General features: G+C 41.9%; 1 protein-coding gene, 1 long non-coding RNA gene and 1 pseudogene across 2 annotated transcripts in view; 2 read left to right on the forward strand and 1 right to left on the reverse strand.

Annotated features, from left to right (window-relative positions):
• The first annotated feature begins 557 nt into the window (after nucleotides 1-557).
• Nucleotides 558-2343, forward strand: LOC124506011 (thyroid transcription factor 1-associated protein 26-like; annotated as a pseudogene).
• A 151-nt stretch (nucleotides 2344-2494) lies between these two features.
• Nucleotides 2495-6885, reverse strand: LOC124505150 (uncharacterized). Its single transcript, XR_006960571.1, has 3 exons — nucleotides 6831-6885; nucleotides 4970-5062; nucleotides 2495-3096 (listed from the first exon to the last, which is right to left on the reverse strand). It is a non-coding gene; the product is annotated as an uncharacterized LOC124505150 (long non-coding RNA).
• The window catches only part of CAT (catalase), a 36603-nt gene continuing 24880 nt past the window's right edge, over nucleotides 6819-18541 (forward strand). Inside the window, exon 1 of the mRNA XM_047070966.1 lies at nucleotides 6819-6989. Within this exon, the coding sequence (XP_046926922.1) occupies nucleotides 6924-6989 (66 nt within the window). The 5' untranslated portion in view covers nucleotides 6819-6923. The remainder of the gene's footprint in view (nucleotides 6990-18541) is intronic.

The raw sequence follows: 18541 nt of genomic DNA on the forward strand, positions 1-18541 counted from the left end.
TAGACTATACATACTACAGAAGGTATTGATAGCTAATTGTCTAATATCTTATTAATATCTAGAAGCTTCAAAGACTTGGTGGAGGTCACACAGTTTGTAAGAAGCCATAGTGGGATTCAAATCCCACTGCTCTGATGCTAGAGTTGAGACCTTTAACTGTGCATCATGTTGTTTTGCCCCTTGAAGCCCTGCTGGTCTATGATCTGGGTTTTGGGAAACAAGATAAGAGAGAGACCCTCCTCCTGGTCTACAGCCCCAGCTACAACCAGTAGTTCCACTCAGCATGTATAATTTATAACTATTCACTTCTCCATAGATACGTAAGTGTGTGGTCTCAAGCTATATTGAATGCATTGATTTATCTATGAGGATTTGTCATTTTTTTTGAATTGTCGGACTTTAAGAACCCATGTCTGGTTTCTGCATACAGACTTAAGCCCGGAGTCAAGCACAAATACAACACTTAACAGCACATACAAAGGAGGCAGTCAAAATATCTCAAAGACAGCAGCCCTGGAAAACAACTCAAGCCAGGCATAGCAATCCCAGTAGTTAACATGACAGATTTGCACAGGCCATGCAGGATCCCAGATGAGGAGGAAAAGTGGGTGAGCAGCAGAAGTCAAAGCCAGTCTGAGTCAGATACAGAGGCCAGCGTGCTTGGGCAAACTTCGAAAAGGCTGAACTCCAGCCGCAAATGTTTGCTTGCTCTCCCTATACTATTCAAGGTATCACAATACCATCAGTGATGATGTCAGACTTTCGAGAAAGAATGGAAGAAATCTCTTCGGCTTTCTGTGGTCGCAGTGGGGCTAAGATAATGCTTATTCTTGGCACTATACCTAACACCTGTTCATCCTTCAAGGTTCATTTGGCCTTTATTTCTTGAGGAAGCCTCTCACGACCTCTCAAGTTCAGGTTAGGTGACCTTCTCTGATACCACTGCAGCAGCTGTATTTTCTTCCTCAGAGCACTCTTCACATCATGTTATTTCCTGGCTTTTTGCTTGTTTTTGCCTATCCCCATCTCTTCACTACTATGTTCCCAAAGTCAAGCACACAGAGTGCATAGGACATTGTAGCCACTCACCAGATAGAATGAATCTCATGGGAGTAGGTGGAAATGGCTGAATATAATGCGAGAGGTGTTGTCCTTTCTGAACAATCTAATAAAATATGCAATGTATAGGTACCTAGAATCTAACAACTTATCCATCTTTAAAATTTTATTTCCAGTCCTTACTCTCAGTGCTGGTGAATGTCAACTATTTCAAGTTTTGCAGAAAAAACTGACCGTATGTCACAAGGGACTTCAAATATGCATATGATTTGAACCAAAAATTACTTCTAGAAGTGGGTCCTAAGGAAGTAAGTACAAATACAAATAGAGGAAGGATGTTCACTATACTGTTATTTACAGTAGGAAAAAATTAAATGTTTCCAGTAAGGGAATGTGTAAATAAGGGATCGGTCCTTTGATTGCACATTGTGCAGGCATGAGGGAAAAAAAAAAAAACACTTTGGAAGAATATTTAAAGACTCAGGAACAATTTCATTCCATAATATTAAGTAAAAGAAGCAGGACTTTGGACATGGTTGATGTGCCACGGTGCCAGAGAGGTGGCAACAAGGTGGTGGACAGGGAGTTTGGGGATGTGTGGCAAAGGAGTTTTCCATCAGGAATAAGAAATTTAAACAAAGGATGTGGTGACCTAACCATTCGCTTTCTTTTGCAGGGAGCATTCCTGATGGACAGGCTTTGCATTTCAAGAAAACTGGAGATTCCGCAAAATTACAAGAAATTGCTACGGTAGGAAAAGAAGGCTCAAACCTCATAGGAATCCCAATTCACAGATGGATGCCTTGATAATCTGAAACATCTCTAGTGAGATGAAGAGGAAAGCTCAGGAAGCAATTTAGAAAAGCTAATCAGCTTTTGTCAGAAGAACAAGTTGATCAGCCATTGCCAGAACTATCTAGCACTGACCAGGCTTTGTCTGAAGAACATTGCAGAGGTGACCAGCTCAGCCAGAACAGCATAGCAAAAGAGTAAACCTCATTACTATTCTTAAAAAAAAAAAAAAAAAAGAGAAAAAGCATCAAATGGAAAAGCAGAAGAAAAACATGAATGAGTACAAGCTAAGTGTGCTGCTAAGAAACAAGAATTTGAGAGTAGAAAACGGGAGAGACAAAGTTCAAAGGCTCTACAAAATGAAAAAAAATGGAAGCGTTCAAAATGTTGAGCAAAAAGATTAAAAAGGGCCAACCAAACTTGAATTTACAAATGTAGTATCTTTAAAAAAAAAATACAAGAAAAGAAACCTGTCAGATATTTTGTCCTTAATCAAGAGTTAACCTATCAGCTGTCTATTGAGTTCTTCTGCATATGTCATGTACCTCCAAACAATTAACTGAAGTTATCACCATAAACTGGAACGCTAAGCTACACTAAATATAACATGTCTAAGTATTTTTGTTCTTGTAAAGGAAAACTTTCTATATACGATCTACAGAATATACTTTTGTTTCTTATTTATTTGCCTGTGAAGAAAGTTGGCCTGAAGAATGGAAAGAGCCTTCTATCTGGGTGACAGGTTTAAGCATGTAATGCTTTTGTATCACATGAAATTTGGGCCAAATCAAGTGTTTTGAAAGTTGAAAAAAAAAATCAGCTTGTGGGCAAAGGCAGCACTACTTTTGTGGTCCTGCAAATTTCCACCGTGGTCTGTTGGGTGGGTAGGATGTCCCGACTCTGGTCCTTCCCCATCAGCCTCTTCACCCCCTTCCCGAACAACTTCACTTCCTGTGTCCAGGCCAGTGAGGAGAGGGCAGGGAGGGCAGGGAGACCCTCCCCCAGTATTAGCGGACCACGTAAGGAGAAGTCCTTTGTGCCATGGTCTTTTGGGGGCAGGGGGTGGCAGTAATCCTTCAGCTTTCATCTCCTTCAGAGGCAAGGTGGTGGAAAAGCACCCAGGCTCTTCTCTGGGCGTGGGGGAAGGGCTCCAGAGTGCCTGCAGTGCCTCCCCGTCTCTGATGGTGTGTCCAGCGCTCAGACTGTTGTCAACTGTTGTTGTTTGTATGAGCAAAATTATCTTTACTAAACAGATTTAATAGTTGGGAAAAAAAAGCAGCACACAACAAATTACACATTCTGTATGATCCGTTATTAATCTCTCTCTCTCTCACACACACAAACACGCACACACACACATTGCATACACAAGAGAAAATATTGGTGGGAAAGATATCTATTTATTACTACCTGTGGATAATTGTTTATTTTATATACTATTTTGTATTTCCAAGCCCTCGTTAGGAGGCATACATTACTTTTAAAATCAGAAAAAAAAAGTTAGGGTAATAACAAAATCCAAATTCTTATTTCTGTTTCCTTTTTTCAAACACCCATGGGGCGCCTGGGTGGCGCAGTCGGTTAAGTGTCCGACTTCAGCCAGGTCACGATCTCCCGGTCCGTGAGTTCGAGCCCCGCGTCAGGCTCTGGGCTGATGGCTCAGAGCCTGGAGCCTGTTTCCGATTCTGTGTCTCCCTCTCTCTCTGCCCCTCCCCCGTTCATGCTCTGTCTCTCTCTGTCCCAGAAATAAATAAACGTTGAAAAAAAAAATTAAAAAAAAAAAAAAAAAAAAAAAAGAAAAAGCAAACACCCAGATAAATAACATGGAACATGTAGCCTGGAAGAGAAAAAGCACATGGCTTTTTTCTCTCAGGATGTTCCAACTATGGCCATTAACAGACCTCAAAGGAGGTCTGGGCTACTTCCTCTTAAGTAATTGTTTTATTTATTTGTTTGTTTGTTTGTTTATTTATTTATTTTAATGTTTATTTTTGAGAGAGAGAGACAGAGTGTGAGCAGGGGAGGGACTGAGAGAGAGAGAGAGAGAGAGAGAGAGAGAGAGAAAGAATCTGAAGCAGGCTCCAGGCTCTGAGCTGTCAGCACAGAGCCTGATGTGGGGCTCAAACGCATGAACTGTGAGATCATGACCTGAGCTGAAGTTGGACACTTAACCGACTGAGCCACCCAGGGGCCCCAAGTAATTGTTCTTATTAGAGCAGAAGTAATGTGTGGAAAAGCAAAATAGGCAAAGTAGAAGGTATGTGCCTGTTTTACACATATAAACCCATATAGAACCATTGTCACTTTCTGCAAATTGGCTTTCCCTCTCCTGTCTGCTCAGGACTAGTCCACAGTGGGTTGAAAACACATACCATTCTGTGGTAGTGTTCACTGTCCTTCCCTCACAGGGCATTCTGGGTTGTGACACATCTCTTCTCTTTTACACTCTTCCTTTTTTCTACCTCTCTCTCTATCCCCAGGTTACTCCACAAGGCTATTGCGAAAAGAATGAAATCAAAATATGTGGAACATTCTCAGTCCCTCAGAGGGTGGGTGGAATTAGAATAGAAATAATTATCTCAGTTTCCATTACTTTTCATGCTGCGCTATATTATATACCCGTCATCCAACAAGACACAGTTTCTCCTCTATTTCAAATACCGATGGAAGAAAATTTGTCAATAAAGGTTCCTAGTTGAGTGCCCAGACTTTTGTCTTCAACATTTACTGTATGGCCTACTTTGTAAGTTTGGTTTTAGATTTGGTGAGATCAGGAACAATAACATTATGTTTTGTGCCAGTATATTTTATTTCACTGGGTTCTGAATAATCAGAGAACAGTATTTTCTAAATAACAATTGTATTCAATACCAATGAAAATATTCACGTGTTTGTATTAATAAAATATAAAAATCTGGGGCCAAATTTGTTTACTGAACCAATCATTTGGGATTACCTAGGAGTCAAATAGATTCAGTTTAATGTATTTTTAAACTAGGGCTGGTTTTTAGGAGTGTTTTCACTTAAACTATAATTAGGTTATAGTTGTAAAGCCAATGAATATAATGCTACCAGTGTAGCTAATATAAATTCATGGCCATTACTTGTAAGCACATACCTTATTTTAATGTACAAGATTTGACATGATCTGAAAGTGTCTTGTCTCTCCATTTCTCTTTCACTGGAAATTCGTTAGGAATCCAAACCAACACTAAAGGAAACACAGAGAAAAAAAATAAACAGGACAATATTCATGTAGAGATCAAGGGTTAACACATGACTCCAGGCCTCTTTTCATTTACTTGGTTCAAATTTATCCTAGTCAACACAGAAAATGATTAGTTTGATCTTTTCAACATTTATTTATTCAACAAGCCATGAGCCCAGGAGATGAACGGGGCTAGAATCCTGGCTCTATCCTTTAATAGTTGTGTAATCTTGGACAAGTTACTTATTTAACCTCTCCATGCCTCAGTCTCCTAAACTGTAAAATGAGGATAATATTAGTATCTTATACTATAACTTATAGGGTTGTTGGGAGGGTGAAGTAAGCAGGTGCACACAAAAATCTTAGAAGACTCCTTGGCATGGAGTAAGTACTCAATAAATTCTAGGTGTGCAGAATACAACACAGAGCAAGATGTGGCCCCTGCCCTCATGGAGTTTATACTCTGGTGGCAGTAGGAAGAAGTGGGTAGCAAAAGACACCACACAAATCACACAGCTAATAGCATCTTTGCAGTTGTGTTAGGTGTAATGAAGGAAAAATAACAGGGCACTGAAGATCAATTTTGGGAGCTGCTCTTTCAATGAACTGCAAAAGTTAAACTTGTAGGACTGAGATTCTTGATATCACACTTTTGTAAAATCAAGAACACCTGAAAGTTCCACTATCCTATATCTACCCATTATATGTAGCTTTATTGAAAAATATCAAATGTAAAAGTTGAGCACCCTTAATTTGAAGATCGTATGCATCAAGGTAATATTTAAAGAGAAATCGTAGCACCTGAAGGGGGAAAATCATTCAATCCATTTGATAACAATGACAAATTAGTCAATAACTCAAGATTTAATTTTCCAATATGGCTCTTTAAAGACATAGAATTCTAAAATTCTTAGAGTTTTTCAAAATTCTTATTCTTAGAAAGGCAGGATAGCATAGTGGTTCAGGACCCAGGCCCCCAAGGATCTAGGTTCTGACATTTTGCTGGCTTTTAAGCTCCATTAGGTAAGTTCCTCCACCTCTCTTAAGCCTCAGATTCGTCATATTTCAAGCGGGGGATAATAAAACTTTCATCACGAGATTGAAAAATTAAACGATATAGTCTGGCAAACATCTAGCAGCATCTGGCACACAGCAGATAGTCCAAAACGGGGAACTTCTAAGCCGAAAGGGAACCTAAAAGGCTGAACTTCCTTCCTAAGGATTTTAGACCATTAAGACCCTTAAGAACTTGTCAATGTTTCATTTTTTCCGTGGAAATAGTCTGTGATCCAGGAAAACTAACGTGACATTTGAGAAGATTACTGGAATTCATCCCAGGATTTCTGACTTATTAAAATGAGCTGAGATCGTGTTTACGCCTCTAAGCCCCACCCCGCAGCGCCTAAGCGTTTCCTCAGCAAAACAGGCAGGCCACCAACCGTCGCTTCGCGTGGCAGCCTGAAGGATGCTGATAACCGGGGGGCAAGATTGAGGGCCCCCTAAACGGGGCCCAGCCCCGGGTTCACAAATCCCGCCGTTTGGGGAGCGCAAGGGCAGGGTTTCCCCCGCTTTTCACACACCTCTCCGGCCTTTCCCAGCCCCCTGGTTGCGTCTCCCTCCGGGAGGCCCAGCGCCTGGCCCCTCTTCTCCCGCCCATATTTGGCTTCCAATCCCATCCTGTCTGGCGCTCGAGCGGCCAATCAGGAGGCGGCCCTCCCTCGGGGGACGGGGCGAGGGGCGGAGCTGAGTGGCGGAGCCTGTGGTCGCCTACTTCAGTGGAGCGGCGGTAGACTGGTTCTCCAGCGGAGGGTGGAGACGCGTCGCCGAGGCTGCCAGCAACGTTCTGCGAAGCCAGTCGGACACCATGGCGGACAGCCGGGATCCAGCCAGCGACCAGATGAAGCTCTGGAAGGAGCAGCGGGCCTCGCAGGTATACCCTGCGTCCCTCGAGCCGGCCTGAAGGTTTGCGCAGAGAGCTGGGCGTGGGCAAGTAACGGCCCGGCTTCTCCTGCGCTGCGGTGCGGAGAGGGGCAGTACCACAGATCACGGGCCGGGGTGGGCGCTGCTTGGGCGCTGCTTTCCTGTTTCGAAGGACTGTTCCATTCGTGGGGAGAAGGGGAGAGGTTTCTGGGGCTGGGCACACGCCTGCAGGATTTGTCGGCCGCAGGGCGTAAGTGATTGGCTCCGATTTTTGCAATTCTCCCAGCTGGGACAGAGGTCGCAGCTTGAGGGAGGAATGAAGGCTCATGGGGAAAGAGGCAGAGAGCCACAGCAAGAAAGGAAGTGGGGGCGGGGGTGGGGGAGTGGGAACGGGGCTCCAGCCTTGACCTTGATCTGGCAATAACTACAAGCTTCCATATTTGACGTGGGGGCAGGGATCGTGTTTTATCATCTCGATGTCCCAACACTGCTCACGATACCAGATACTCGGTACGCACTGCATTGAACGACTAAACACTCCTAACATCCATTATCCATTTGCATTTTAAAAAAACACCATGCCTAACTTTGTAGAGCTAGAAGCGACAGTAGGGATTAATGGCGTTTATTCACACGTATTCTTTGAGAGCCTGCGTAATCACTGAGCCGAGACAAGGTGTACAAATGCCAGTGAGGCAAGAACTGTAGCATGGAGAAGCTCAAAGTCTAGTCAGGGAGACAACACAGATAAACAAATGATTAACATACAGGGAGCGTGGTGAGGGCTCTAATATAGGTTATCTGTAAAGTGTAAAGGGAATGACCGGACTTGGCTGGAAAATTTCCCAAAGCACGTGACATCTGAACGAGAGCTGTAACGATGAGAAGGCTTTCAGCTCAGTGGTGGTGGGTGAGGCATTCCTGGCCAGTATCCACAGGCGCAGTCTAAAGAGCATCTTTGAGCAGGTTGGATCAGTTGAGAGTGCATCTGATCCGAGTCTTGTCATATTGGCCCAGAGAGTCTGAGGGACTTGCCTAGTTCGCATGGCAGTTGGTTAATGGCAGAGGATGAGAGCCATGCTTTTTTCTCATCTTAATGCTCTTTCTCAAAAATAGGTTAGTATTTATGAACTGGGGTATTAATGCTAAATGTCCATGGGTTGCTTTATTGTTCCCTGCTCTTGAGAAGGCTGTCTGTCATTCTCCTCTAAGGGCCTGGAACATCTCTCTTCTCATTTTGTCCTTTATTATATGCCAGGAGGGTAGTTCAGTTTTTTATGAGTTCCTGAAGTGAACCAGAGGGACTTAGAGTCTAATTAAGGACAGGCAGCTAGTGGCAGAGTCAAGATTAGAACGTAGCTGGTGGGGCCAGGATTCCCTCCATATCCAGTGGTCACTAAATCCTGGTTCACACTGAAGTTTTCATGATACTCTGTGAATTGAGAAAAATATGGACTATATAGTGAGTTTTTCATAAGGCACAATTTATTCATTTTTAAAGGACCCCCCACCCCCCTTTTTTCTGAGACTAGCTTACCTCTTCGTTTGGAGAATCAGTAACTGTTGTTAAGTCATTAAGACCCTACTGGTGATTTTCTCTACATGGTTGCCTATGTGTGAAACATCTGGCTCACAAAAGCACATCTATGATCGGGGGACTCATAGTCGAAATAGTGCTGTCTCCTCTGCCTGTGGTATGTCCATGTGCTGTGTATGTGGTCCTGATTGGCAGTCACTTCGATGTCTTGTTGCCCTTCACTCTTAGCTGCTCTGAGTGAAAACTACTTATTTCTTTGAGGTGATCCCCTCTCCTGATCCTCCAAAAGGAATTTCGCATAGGGAGCCTTTACAACTTTCCAGTGCTTTTTGTGGAAAATTTCAAACAGAGCAGTTGAAAGAATTGTGCAGTGTATACTTACGTATTCACCACATTTTGCTACATATCTTTTATTGTGTTATTCTATCTGTCCATCTCTTTGTTCATCCATTAACCTTCCCCTTTTTGGGGATACATTTCAGATTAGATTTTAGACATCAGTAGACTTTACCCCTAAACACTAAGCCTGCAAATGAACAGAGTGCAGTGTTTGATTGTGTGTTTAAGGTAATACCTATAGTGAAGTGTACAAATATTAAGTGTACCATTCCAGTGTATTTTGATAAACATACACCTGTGAATTCTTTTCCCTCATCAAGACATATAGAAGGTTATTGTCACCCTGGAAAGTTCCTTCATGCTGCTTCCTAGTGATTTATTGCATCCCCTGCAATCTTGCCCCACACAACCACTGTTTTGACTTTTTTTTTTTTTTAACCATTGGCTTATGTACTTTTTTGTGTTAACACTTCTTTCGTACAGCAAAAATGTTTTAAGATTTAAAAAAAAGAAAAAAATGTTTTAAGAGTCATTCATGTTGTTGCATGTATCAGTAGTTTGTTGTTTTTATTACTGAGTAGTATTCCACTAGATGAATACACATCATCATTTGTTTATCCCATTGCTGGACATGTGAGCTATTTCCAGTGTTGGGGTGTTATAAGTAAAGCTACCTTGAGAAGTCTCATACAAGTATTTTTGTGCACATATGCTTTCATTTCTCTTAGGAAATACCTAGCAGTAGAACTGCTGGGTGATGGGGTAAGTGAATATTTTATGAGAAACTGCTAAGCCTTTTTTTCCGAAGTGTTTGTACCATTTTACACTTCCATCAGCAGTGTGTGAGAGTTCCAGTTGCTCTACATCCTGCCAACATTGGCGTTACCAGCTTTTTAATTTCAGCCATCGTTGAGGGTAGGAAATGATGTCTCTGTGGTTGTAATTGGCATTGTTCTGATGACGAAAGATAGCTGTCTTTTCATGTGCTTAGTGACCATTGGTATGTGTTCTTTTGACATACCTGTTCAAATTTTTTGTCCTTTAAAAATTAGTTTTTAATTGTTGATTCATAGCTCATATTTTAAATCATACGCAAGCTAAGTACTGCAATAATCTCCAAATCTCTAATGGTATAAACACATGAGAGATTTCTTTCTCTCTTACCTGAGGAGCTAAAGTGGTTTGAGGTTGAAGAGATGGGGTGAGTACTCTACTGCCACAGTTATTGAATGTTCCAGGCAGAACATTGTTCCCCCTTTGACAATACTTGGCTTTAAAGGTTGCCCTGGGCATCACAGTCCAGCCATGGAAGGTTAAGGACACGGAAGAGGGTATGTGGCAAGTTTAGGGACCAGGCTGGAAGTGGTGTAGGTCACTTCTACTCACATTCCATTGGCTGTGGTGCCACACCTGTTACATGACCACAGCTAACAGTGAGGGCACCTGGGAAATGCAGTCTACTTCTGTCCGGGTAGCCAACACTACTATTTATCCAAACCATACATTCCATGTGAAAATCTGGCCATTTCTTAATGATGGGGTGATGGGCAAGCAGATATAATCTTTTTTTAGAGATTATGTCATTTTTACCTTCTGGCATTAAAATATTCTTTCTGTTAGAAAATTATGATAGTAATGGATAATGTGTGTGTGTGTGTGTGTGTGTGTGTGTGTGTGTGTGTATTTTTCTCTCTCCATACTTGGCAAATGCCTCTCTTTAAGTGGGCAGCTCTGTATCAACATCCTCCATTCCATTCCTTGTTTTTTTAGTTTTTTACTAGACTGTGAGAACTTGAAGTTTTGGAACTACTATAGGAAGGCACCCTGTTATCTCCTCCCTCAAGAACCAGTTGCAGAATGCCAAGCTGGGCGTATCCTCCTTTGGAACCAAAGTGTCAACCAATGTGAAAACAGTTTATTGGGAATCTCTCCTTGTAGTCAGATTTTGTTGCTGAAAAGTGAATTAGAAGCTTTGTAAACCTTAATAAGTGATCACTGAATCAAATGTTATAGGTATGACTTGGATTTTCTTAAAAATCTTTATTTCAGGGCGCCTGGGTGGCTCAGTTGGTTAAGCGTCCGACTTCGGCTCAGGTCATGGTCTTGTGGTTCGTGGGTTCGAACCTGTGTCAGGCTCTGTGCTGGAGCCTACTCTTGTGTCTTCCTCTCCTTCTGCCCCTCCCCCACTCATATTCTCTCTCTCTCTCTCTCTCTCTCTCTCTCTCAGAAATAAACATTAAAAAAATCTTTATTTCTCCTTCTCTCAAAATTCATTGAAGGGAAGGAATTGGTTTTCCAGGTATTCCCAGTCACGTTGGATGAGCTTAAATAGGAACATTCTTGCTCATCAATTAGAATATTCTTCCTTTGGATACTTAGGCTTAATTAGTAGCTTCTGATCCCTTTAAAATTGGAGAATTTGAACAGTTCAAGCTTTACCTTAAAAAAAAAAATTTTTTTAATGTTTATTTATTTTTGACAGAGAAAGAGACAGAGCATGAGCAGGGGAGGGGCAGAAAGAGAGGGAGACACAGAATCCGAAGCAGGCTCCAGGCTCTGAGCGGTCAGCACAGTGCCTGACGCAGGCCTTGAACTCACAGACTGCGAGATCATGACCTGGGTCGAAGTCAGATGCTCAACCAACTGAGCCACCCAGGCGCCCCCAAGCTTCACGTTTTTTAAACGGTTCCTTTATTACCTGGGAGAGAGATTGGGTCTTAGTCCATCCATTCCTATCACTGAGTCGTAAGACAGAGCCCATGAGGATTTATGTATCTTTCAGGGTAATTTGATAATACCTACATCGATATTACACTGCCAGCATTTGGGATGGAGAAGGGGTGATTTACAACTCCTTGTGCACATGTGCTTTTTTTTTTCTTTTGGGAATTACATAGGAGTGAGATGGCGGTGTCATTGTGTGGCAGTGAGAGAGACATGAGAAGTGGAATCAAAATTTCTAAGCTTTCATTTGTTTAGCCAGCATGTAGACCACTCTGTATTTTTCTCCAGGTAAGAAAAGAGTGGCTGATGGCAAAAGGTAAAACAAGCATATCTTTAGTTTTGTTTATTTTATTCTTGGTTTTGTTCTTTATTTTCCTCCTGAGTATTGTGACTGCTATGGTTTCTAATAAAAAGAGTCAAGGAATCATTTACATTTGTGGATCAATTATCCTTCATTTTTTGAGCCTTTTGTTACCATTTCCTCTTATTCCCTCTGTTTCGAAAGATTAAAGGACTAGGCCAGTTCTTAGTGCTCCTGTACTTATTTTAGACAGTTACCGAGGCAGAGAAAAACCTTTTGCAATAGCTATTATTTTGTGTATTTTAAAGGTTTTATTATTGATAGGATTATTCTAAATGTTTGCTAATGATTGAAAATCAATAGCAATATTTTGACCATTTCTTAATGGAGACGTTAACAGCTCACCAAGAAGAGAGAAAAAAACCATTAGCAACTATCATGACCCTTTTGCTATTACACATGCTAATATGAAACAGCAAACAGCCTTGCTTGGAAAACAGACATGTCTCCTTGGGGCGGAGGAGGAGGTGTGTTCAGTGTGTGTGCGCAGAGATCCAGCCATGTGACCTTTAAGTCTGACATTTATCTCCCTTGTAAAAGGCAACTTTTGTTTCATTTCTTCTTGAATTAAAACTACCCACTAGTTCTCTTTCCTGGGATCCTTGGAATCACTTTTTATTTTCTTTCCTCGTTTGCTCCTCCTCCCTTCCCCCACTCAGTTCAACTCCGTGGACAGGCAATTCTTGTTGTGCCTGATAGATCTTACTGTTCCTTGCTCAGGGCATTGTTAGTCTGAGGCCATAAAGGTTGCAGATGTGGTAGGAACGCACTGCTGAAATGGCCTGTTCAGAAGCTTTCAGAAACTTTGTTTAGTACCAACAGGATCCCTTTGTGTTCTTTGTTAAGAACACAGTTGGGATATTGTAATAACATTGTAGGGTGACAGATGGTGACCATACTTATCAAGATGAGCATTGAGTAATGATAGAATTATGGAATCAATATGTTGTAGATGTATGTTAATTACACTTTAAAAAAAAACAGCTTGATTTTTTTTTTCTTACCCTTTTTGGATTTCACTTTTTCCATGATACGTTATTTAATTTTTTTTTTTTTTTGAGTGGCAACAGCCTAGATGGAGGATATAGGATAACTTAGACAATGAGTAAAATAAAATGAAAATCGGTCTTGCTTCTTGAACTCAGAATGACCAACTGGCATTGACTTTATACCATGGTGGCTTGACCATGATGAAGTCAGCTTGCAAAACAAAGTGTATCCCAGTGATGAAGTCCCCACGCCTAGCCCAGAAAGCATAGCTTTCAGTCATGAAGGCTATCAGAAACATTTCCTAGTGCTATCAATTCATGTATTTTATGCTTGTGAATCACCCTGGTGTGATGTGGCATTAAGGGGGGCACCTTCTGATGTTTGGAATGTTTTAAGGTTAATTAAAAAAAAAAAAAAGCCTATCAGGCTGAGTCAGGAATTTAGGATTAAATAGCCTACATGGTAGTTAGGGTTTTCCACATTTTCTGGTGACGATAAGCCCTCTCTGGGCAGGAGCCAGCATTAACCATCTGGCTGATTGCCTCGTGTGTGTTTTGTGTACAGGGCTGAGCTCTGCTCTTTGTCTTGACCAAACGGTTTAGGGTGGCAGACAGATTCAATCCGGAGTGTGGTCAGAATGAGCACCCATGTGTTAGGGTGACTGATGCAGCCCTCCCTTTCTCTTCCTTCAACTTCTTCCTTATTTCTTTTATCAGACACTTCTCTTTGATTCTTGATTTAAGAAAACTCTGAAACTTTATATTGTGGAAGATTTCAAACCAGAACTGAAGTAGAGAGGATTGTGTAATGAGTCTCCCAAGTGCCTGTGTCTCCAAAAGATAAGGACTCTTTAAGAATACCATTGTCGCATCTAGAAAAGTGAGTAGTAATTGCTTACTGTCCTCAGCCAGTCAGTGTGTTCACTTACCTTGATCGTGCAGAAGAGAGTTTACCTATATACCAGAGAAGACGGTCTCTAGAAAGGCCTACCTGCAAAGGTGGCCCTGGGCTGCAGTCTGGAAGTTGGATTTCAGAACGGCTCCCCCCACCTGAACTGATAAGAGTGGCTGACCATGCCAAAGGGTGCAAACAATGTGGTTTATGTACCGAACACCTGCTTTCCTTCTGGGAGCCAGGGGGCACCTCCACGATCAGCTCCTTATGTAAATCCCTGGGCACTGAGTCTCTCATGAGCTTTCCCACTAGACAGCATTTCACATGTGTTGCTACAACTCGCTGGGGGATTAAGCGTGTCCCATGTGACTCCCCTGGGAGAGGACTCTGGAAGCTTGCGCTAGTTTCCTCCGGACTTCACTCCATTGTGCCTTTCTCCTTGCTAGGATTTTGCTTTGTATTAAAATGCTATAAAAATTATAGCCCGAGTATGACTAGCTGCGACCCTTCCTAGGGAGTCACCTAGAGGTGGGTGGTCTTTGGGGACCCTTGACATGTCTGTCTGTCTCTTTTAGAATGCTGTGTTCAGAATAAGGTTAACACGTTGCATTAATTGGTATGTCTTTTAAGCTCCTCTTTATCTTCTGGTGGTTGTAAACACAGTTTATGGTGGTTTAATGAAGCAGTGAAGGGTCAGGCTTTACAGTCAGATAGGAGTCAGATTATGGTCTGACTGCTTGTGGGCAGGTTACTTCACCTCCCTCCCCCATGGTTTCCCCATTTTAAAAATGGGATAATAATTCTCCCCACCTTGAAGGCTTGTTGAGGATTCATTTATGTAATATATATGCGTAAATTAATGTATGTTGATTACCCAGCACATAGAATGTCTACAGGACATGTGAGCTGTGTTGTTTAAAGAAATGTTATAGTGGTATGGTTAAAAGTTTGGGTTCTTGAGCCAGTTTGCTTGGGTTTAAATTCTGATTCTGACCTTTTCTAGGTGGGTGACTTGGAGGGAGTTGCATAACTTCTCTGTGCCTCAGTTTCCTTTATTGTATGATGGGAATTATAATAGTCCTTAATTAAGAGAGCTTGTGATAACCCAGGTCGAGTTTAGAACAATGCCTGCTTAGTAAGCTGTTATTACTGTTGTTCTGCAGTTTGAGAATGTCTAATGAGAATGTCTGAGAATGAGAATGTCTAATGTCACATGTACATTCCATACTCAAGCCGAAACAAGGAGTCAGTGGGATGAGTAAGTTCCAAGTGTGAATTGGAGATTGTGGCTTGGGAATTTTGGCCAAGAGAGCTTGCTGAGATTTTAACCCCTGTGTTGAATTTACTCCTTGCATGTAGGCAATGAAGATTACCAGGCCTCCCCCTAGGAGAGCAGGATGTGTACTGAAGGATGTGTGCTGCCTGTGGCCGTTGGTTTCTAAAGGGGAAAGGAGTGGGGTCCCTGTGCAGGCCTGGATTCTTTTCCCAAACTGCCCACTCAGGGAAGTCTCTCCCCTTCCATGGAATGGACCAGGAGGCTTGGAGCACTCTGCTATCTCTCCCACTTCCCCAGAGAAATTTGAGGGCCAAGACAGTCTTCGGTCTTCTGCACATGGGTCTGCACATTGTAGGTACTTGATGAACATTTGTTGAATAAATGTAGTGTTTTAAGCAATAATTTTCTAGAAAATATCAGGCATATTCTGTGTTGGACTCTGAGAATGAGAAGCTGTGTCATTATGACTCCGTTGGGGCTGAAAGTTAGGGAGTGACTGTATTACCAGTCTTTATCTATTAAAAAACAGGAGAATGATATTTAGTGAGTTCTTGGGCCTTCTGTGAGCCGAGGGCACTAATAAGCAGAAACTACATCAATAAAATATTTTATCAGAGAAAGCCAACCTTACTCCTCCCAGGAAAATTTCTTCATTCATAGCTTAACTCCAGCCAAAAGATACAAAGAGCAAAGCCAAAATGGAATTTTACTTTGAGTCCCTACTTTTAATCATGGTGTCAGTTTTTAGCCAAGCCAAAGTACTTCTTTACCAGTTTCTGCAGTGGTTTTCATAACATTTGTCTGAAGGTGTTTGATCAGAATTTGAAGTTATGAATTCAAATATTTCTTGTTTATTTCAGGGAGGGGAGACGCAGGGAGAGAGGTAAACTATTGTTGCTTCCTCCTCCTACTTAGGGATAATCTTTCTTGGCCATTTTGGATTGGCCCATAGTTTAATTTATTCACACGTTGAATCCACAAGCATTTTTTTGTGTACTTGTTGATAACAGCATCGTGTCAGGTATCAGGGATATAGATGTAAAACAAGTATACTCTCTAGAGAGGAAAAACAGTGAAGCAGACCGGCAGTTATAAGGATTTTGTTCAGCGGGGTACAAGAAGATGCCCTTGGCCCAGCTCAAGGGATGGCGTAGGGGTGAGAGCAGGAAGAGTGGTTCAGGAGAAGCGTGTATGAATATCAGGAATAATTGGCAGCCAGAAGGATGTAAACACCTGAACAGGTACAAAAGCTGCTTTTCCTGAGAGAGAGAGAGCTCTTAGAATTATCCAGCAATTAAAAGCTTTTCTGTCATTAAAATTTCTAGTTCTAAAGTGATCTGAGTTTAAAAACAACAACAACAACAACAACAACAACAACAACATAATGATAATAATAATCAGCAAGTTGGAAGAAATCTCTTTGCCCATCCTGCTTCTTATATGTAACAAGTAAACCTGGGCTCCAACATTGAAATCTGTAAAATCAGTCAAAATCTCTGATCATACATACAGCATCACTCATTACATGGGAATAATAACATGTCTCTCACTGGATTATTGGAGGCTTGAGTGAGGTGACTTATGCAAAGGTAACTGGGATAAAGCCTTGCGTATGGCAGGTGCTCCAGAAATGGTGGTTATAAAGGGAAATTAGGAGTTCTGTACAGTTCTGTCAACTGCATTGATTCTCTGCCTTTCTTGATTAACTTTGGACTGGAAATGGCCACCCTCCATCCCATTAGCAGAGCAAGCTTAGAGCTTAGAGCTCTAAGCTTGTGATGTTGTTTCTGTTTAGTGTGTGTGAAGAAAGCTGTTAAAAATTAGGGCCTTTGATCTATTAGAGCAAGGAAGAGAGGCTGAGTGCTACATTTGTAACTTTGAAACCCAGGTTTCATTTCTTAGCTTGATCGGTGTTGTGGTGGACATTCTTGCACGGGGTGGGAGGGAGGCCAAAACGCGGGAAAATTCCGCCATTCCTGCTTCCAAGTTTCCATGAGTCTGGGCCATCAGGGAAGACCGTCTCATTCTTCAGTTCTTCACTCAGCCATTCATTCATCCACCTTACTATGCATGTACCTCCTCTGGGCATAGTTTTTATTCTTGAGCCTATCACTCTGACCTGGTCCACAGGAGGGGACATGTGATGTGGTTTTATCGCTTCCATGAGTGATGGAGGGATGTATGTGACACTGACCTGTTTACCTTTCCTTTTCCTGAGCTTCTTTGTATCTCCTGTCATACTTTCCTCCTTTATGCGATGTCCCCTCTATTTATTTATAGTTTTAGATTTCCTTTAGTGCCATGTTTATATGTTGAAAAGAGCGCAGGAAGGTGTGGACAAATTATTTGCTCAGATTCTTATTATTTTAATTGTAGTTCACCCCAAAGCTTTAAGTCAGTGGTTCTTAATCCTGGCTTCACTTAGGAATCACCTGGGGAGCTCAAAGCAATCCTGATGCCCAGGCCTCATCCGAACTAATTATATCAGAAATTTCTAGGTGGATGACCCAGCTGTCAGTATGCATTAAAAAGCTCCCCAGGTGGAGCGCCTGGGTGACTTAGTCGGTTGAGTGTCTGACTCTTGGTTTTAGCTCAGGTCATGATCCCATGATCCCAGGGTTGTGGGATCGAGCTCTGCATCGGGCTCTGTGCTAAGCATGGAGCCTGCTTAAGGCTTAAGATTCTCTCCCTCTGCCCCTCTTCTCTGCTCGCACTCACTCTCTCTAAGACAAAAACAAAACAACAACTTTGCAGGTGATTCCAGTGACAGCCATAGTTGAAAATCAAGGTTTTAGGTTTCAACTAAAGGTGAACTTGTGCAATTTCTTCCTTTCTTTTTCTGATTCATTTTCTACTTTATTTTTTTTTTAAGTTTACTTATTTATTTTGAGAGAGAGAGAGAGAGCATGCGTGAATGGGGGGGAGGGACAGAGAGAGAGAGGGAGAGAGAGAATCCCAAGCAGGCTCCGTGCTGTCAGTGCAGAGTGGGGCTCGTACCATGAATGATGAGATCATGACCTGAACACAGATCAAGAGTCAGATGCTTAACCGACTGAGCCACCCAGGTGCCCCTCAGTTTCTACTTTAAATTAATAATAATAATAAAAAGTATATAGTATCCCATGTGTTAGTACATGTGTATCTTCAAAAGAGAGTGTGGCATGATTGGGTGGTATCTGCTGATTAGACCCTTAAACTTTCTTATGTTTGGGAGAGTTTGCAGCTGGATGAGGAAGGGATAGGGTAAGAGAATCTGAATGGATGGCTGCACGTGTGCCATGGTTGTTAGAAAAAGATACCTAAAATGCTTTGCTTTTGTTATCAGAGCAGGTTCACACAGCCAGTAAGTAAAACGTTAGCATGTGTGTGCCTTGTGTGGGGCCCTCATTTGGCATGAACTTAGCATTTTTTTTTTTATTTTTTTTTTTTAAATTTTTTTTT

This window comes from Lynx rufus, unplaced genomic scaffold (assembly GCF_022079265.1).
Source record: "Lynx rufus isolate CCGP_SWC_20201006 ecotype Redwood Valley unplaced genomic scaffold, mLynRuf1.p SCAF_9, whole genome shotgun sequence".
Classification (NCBI taxonomy): domain Eukaryota; kingdom Metazoa; phylum Chordata; class Mammalia; order Carnivora; family Felidae; genus Lynx; species Lynx rufus.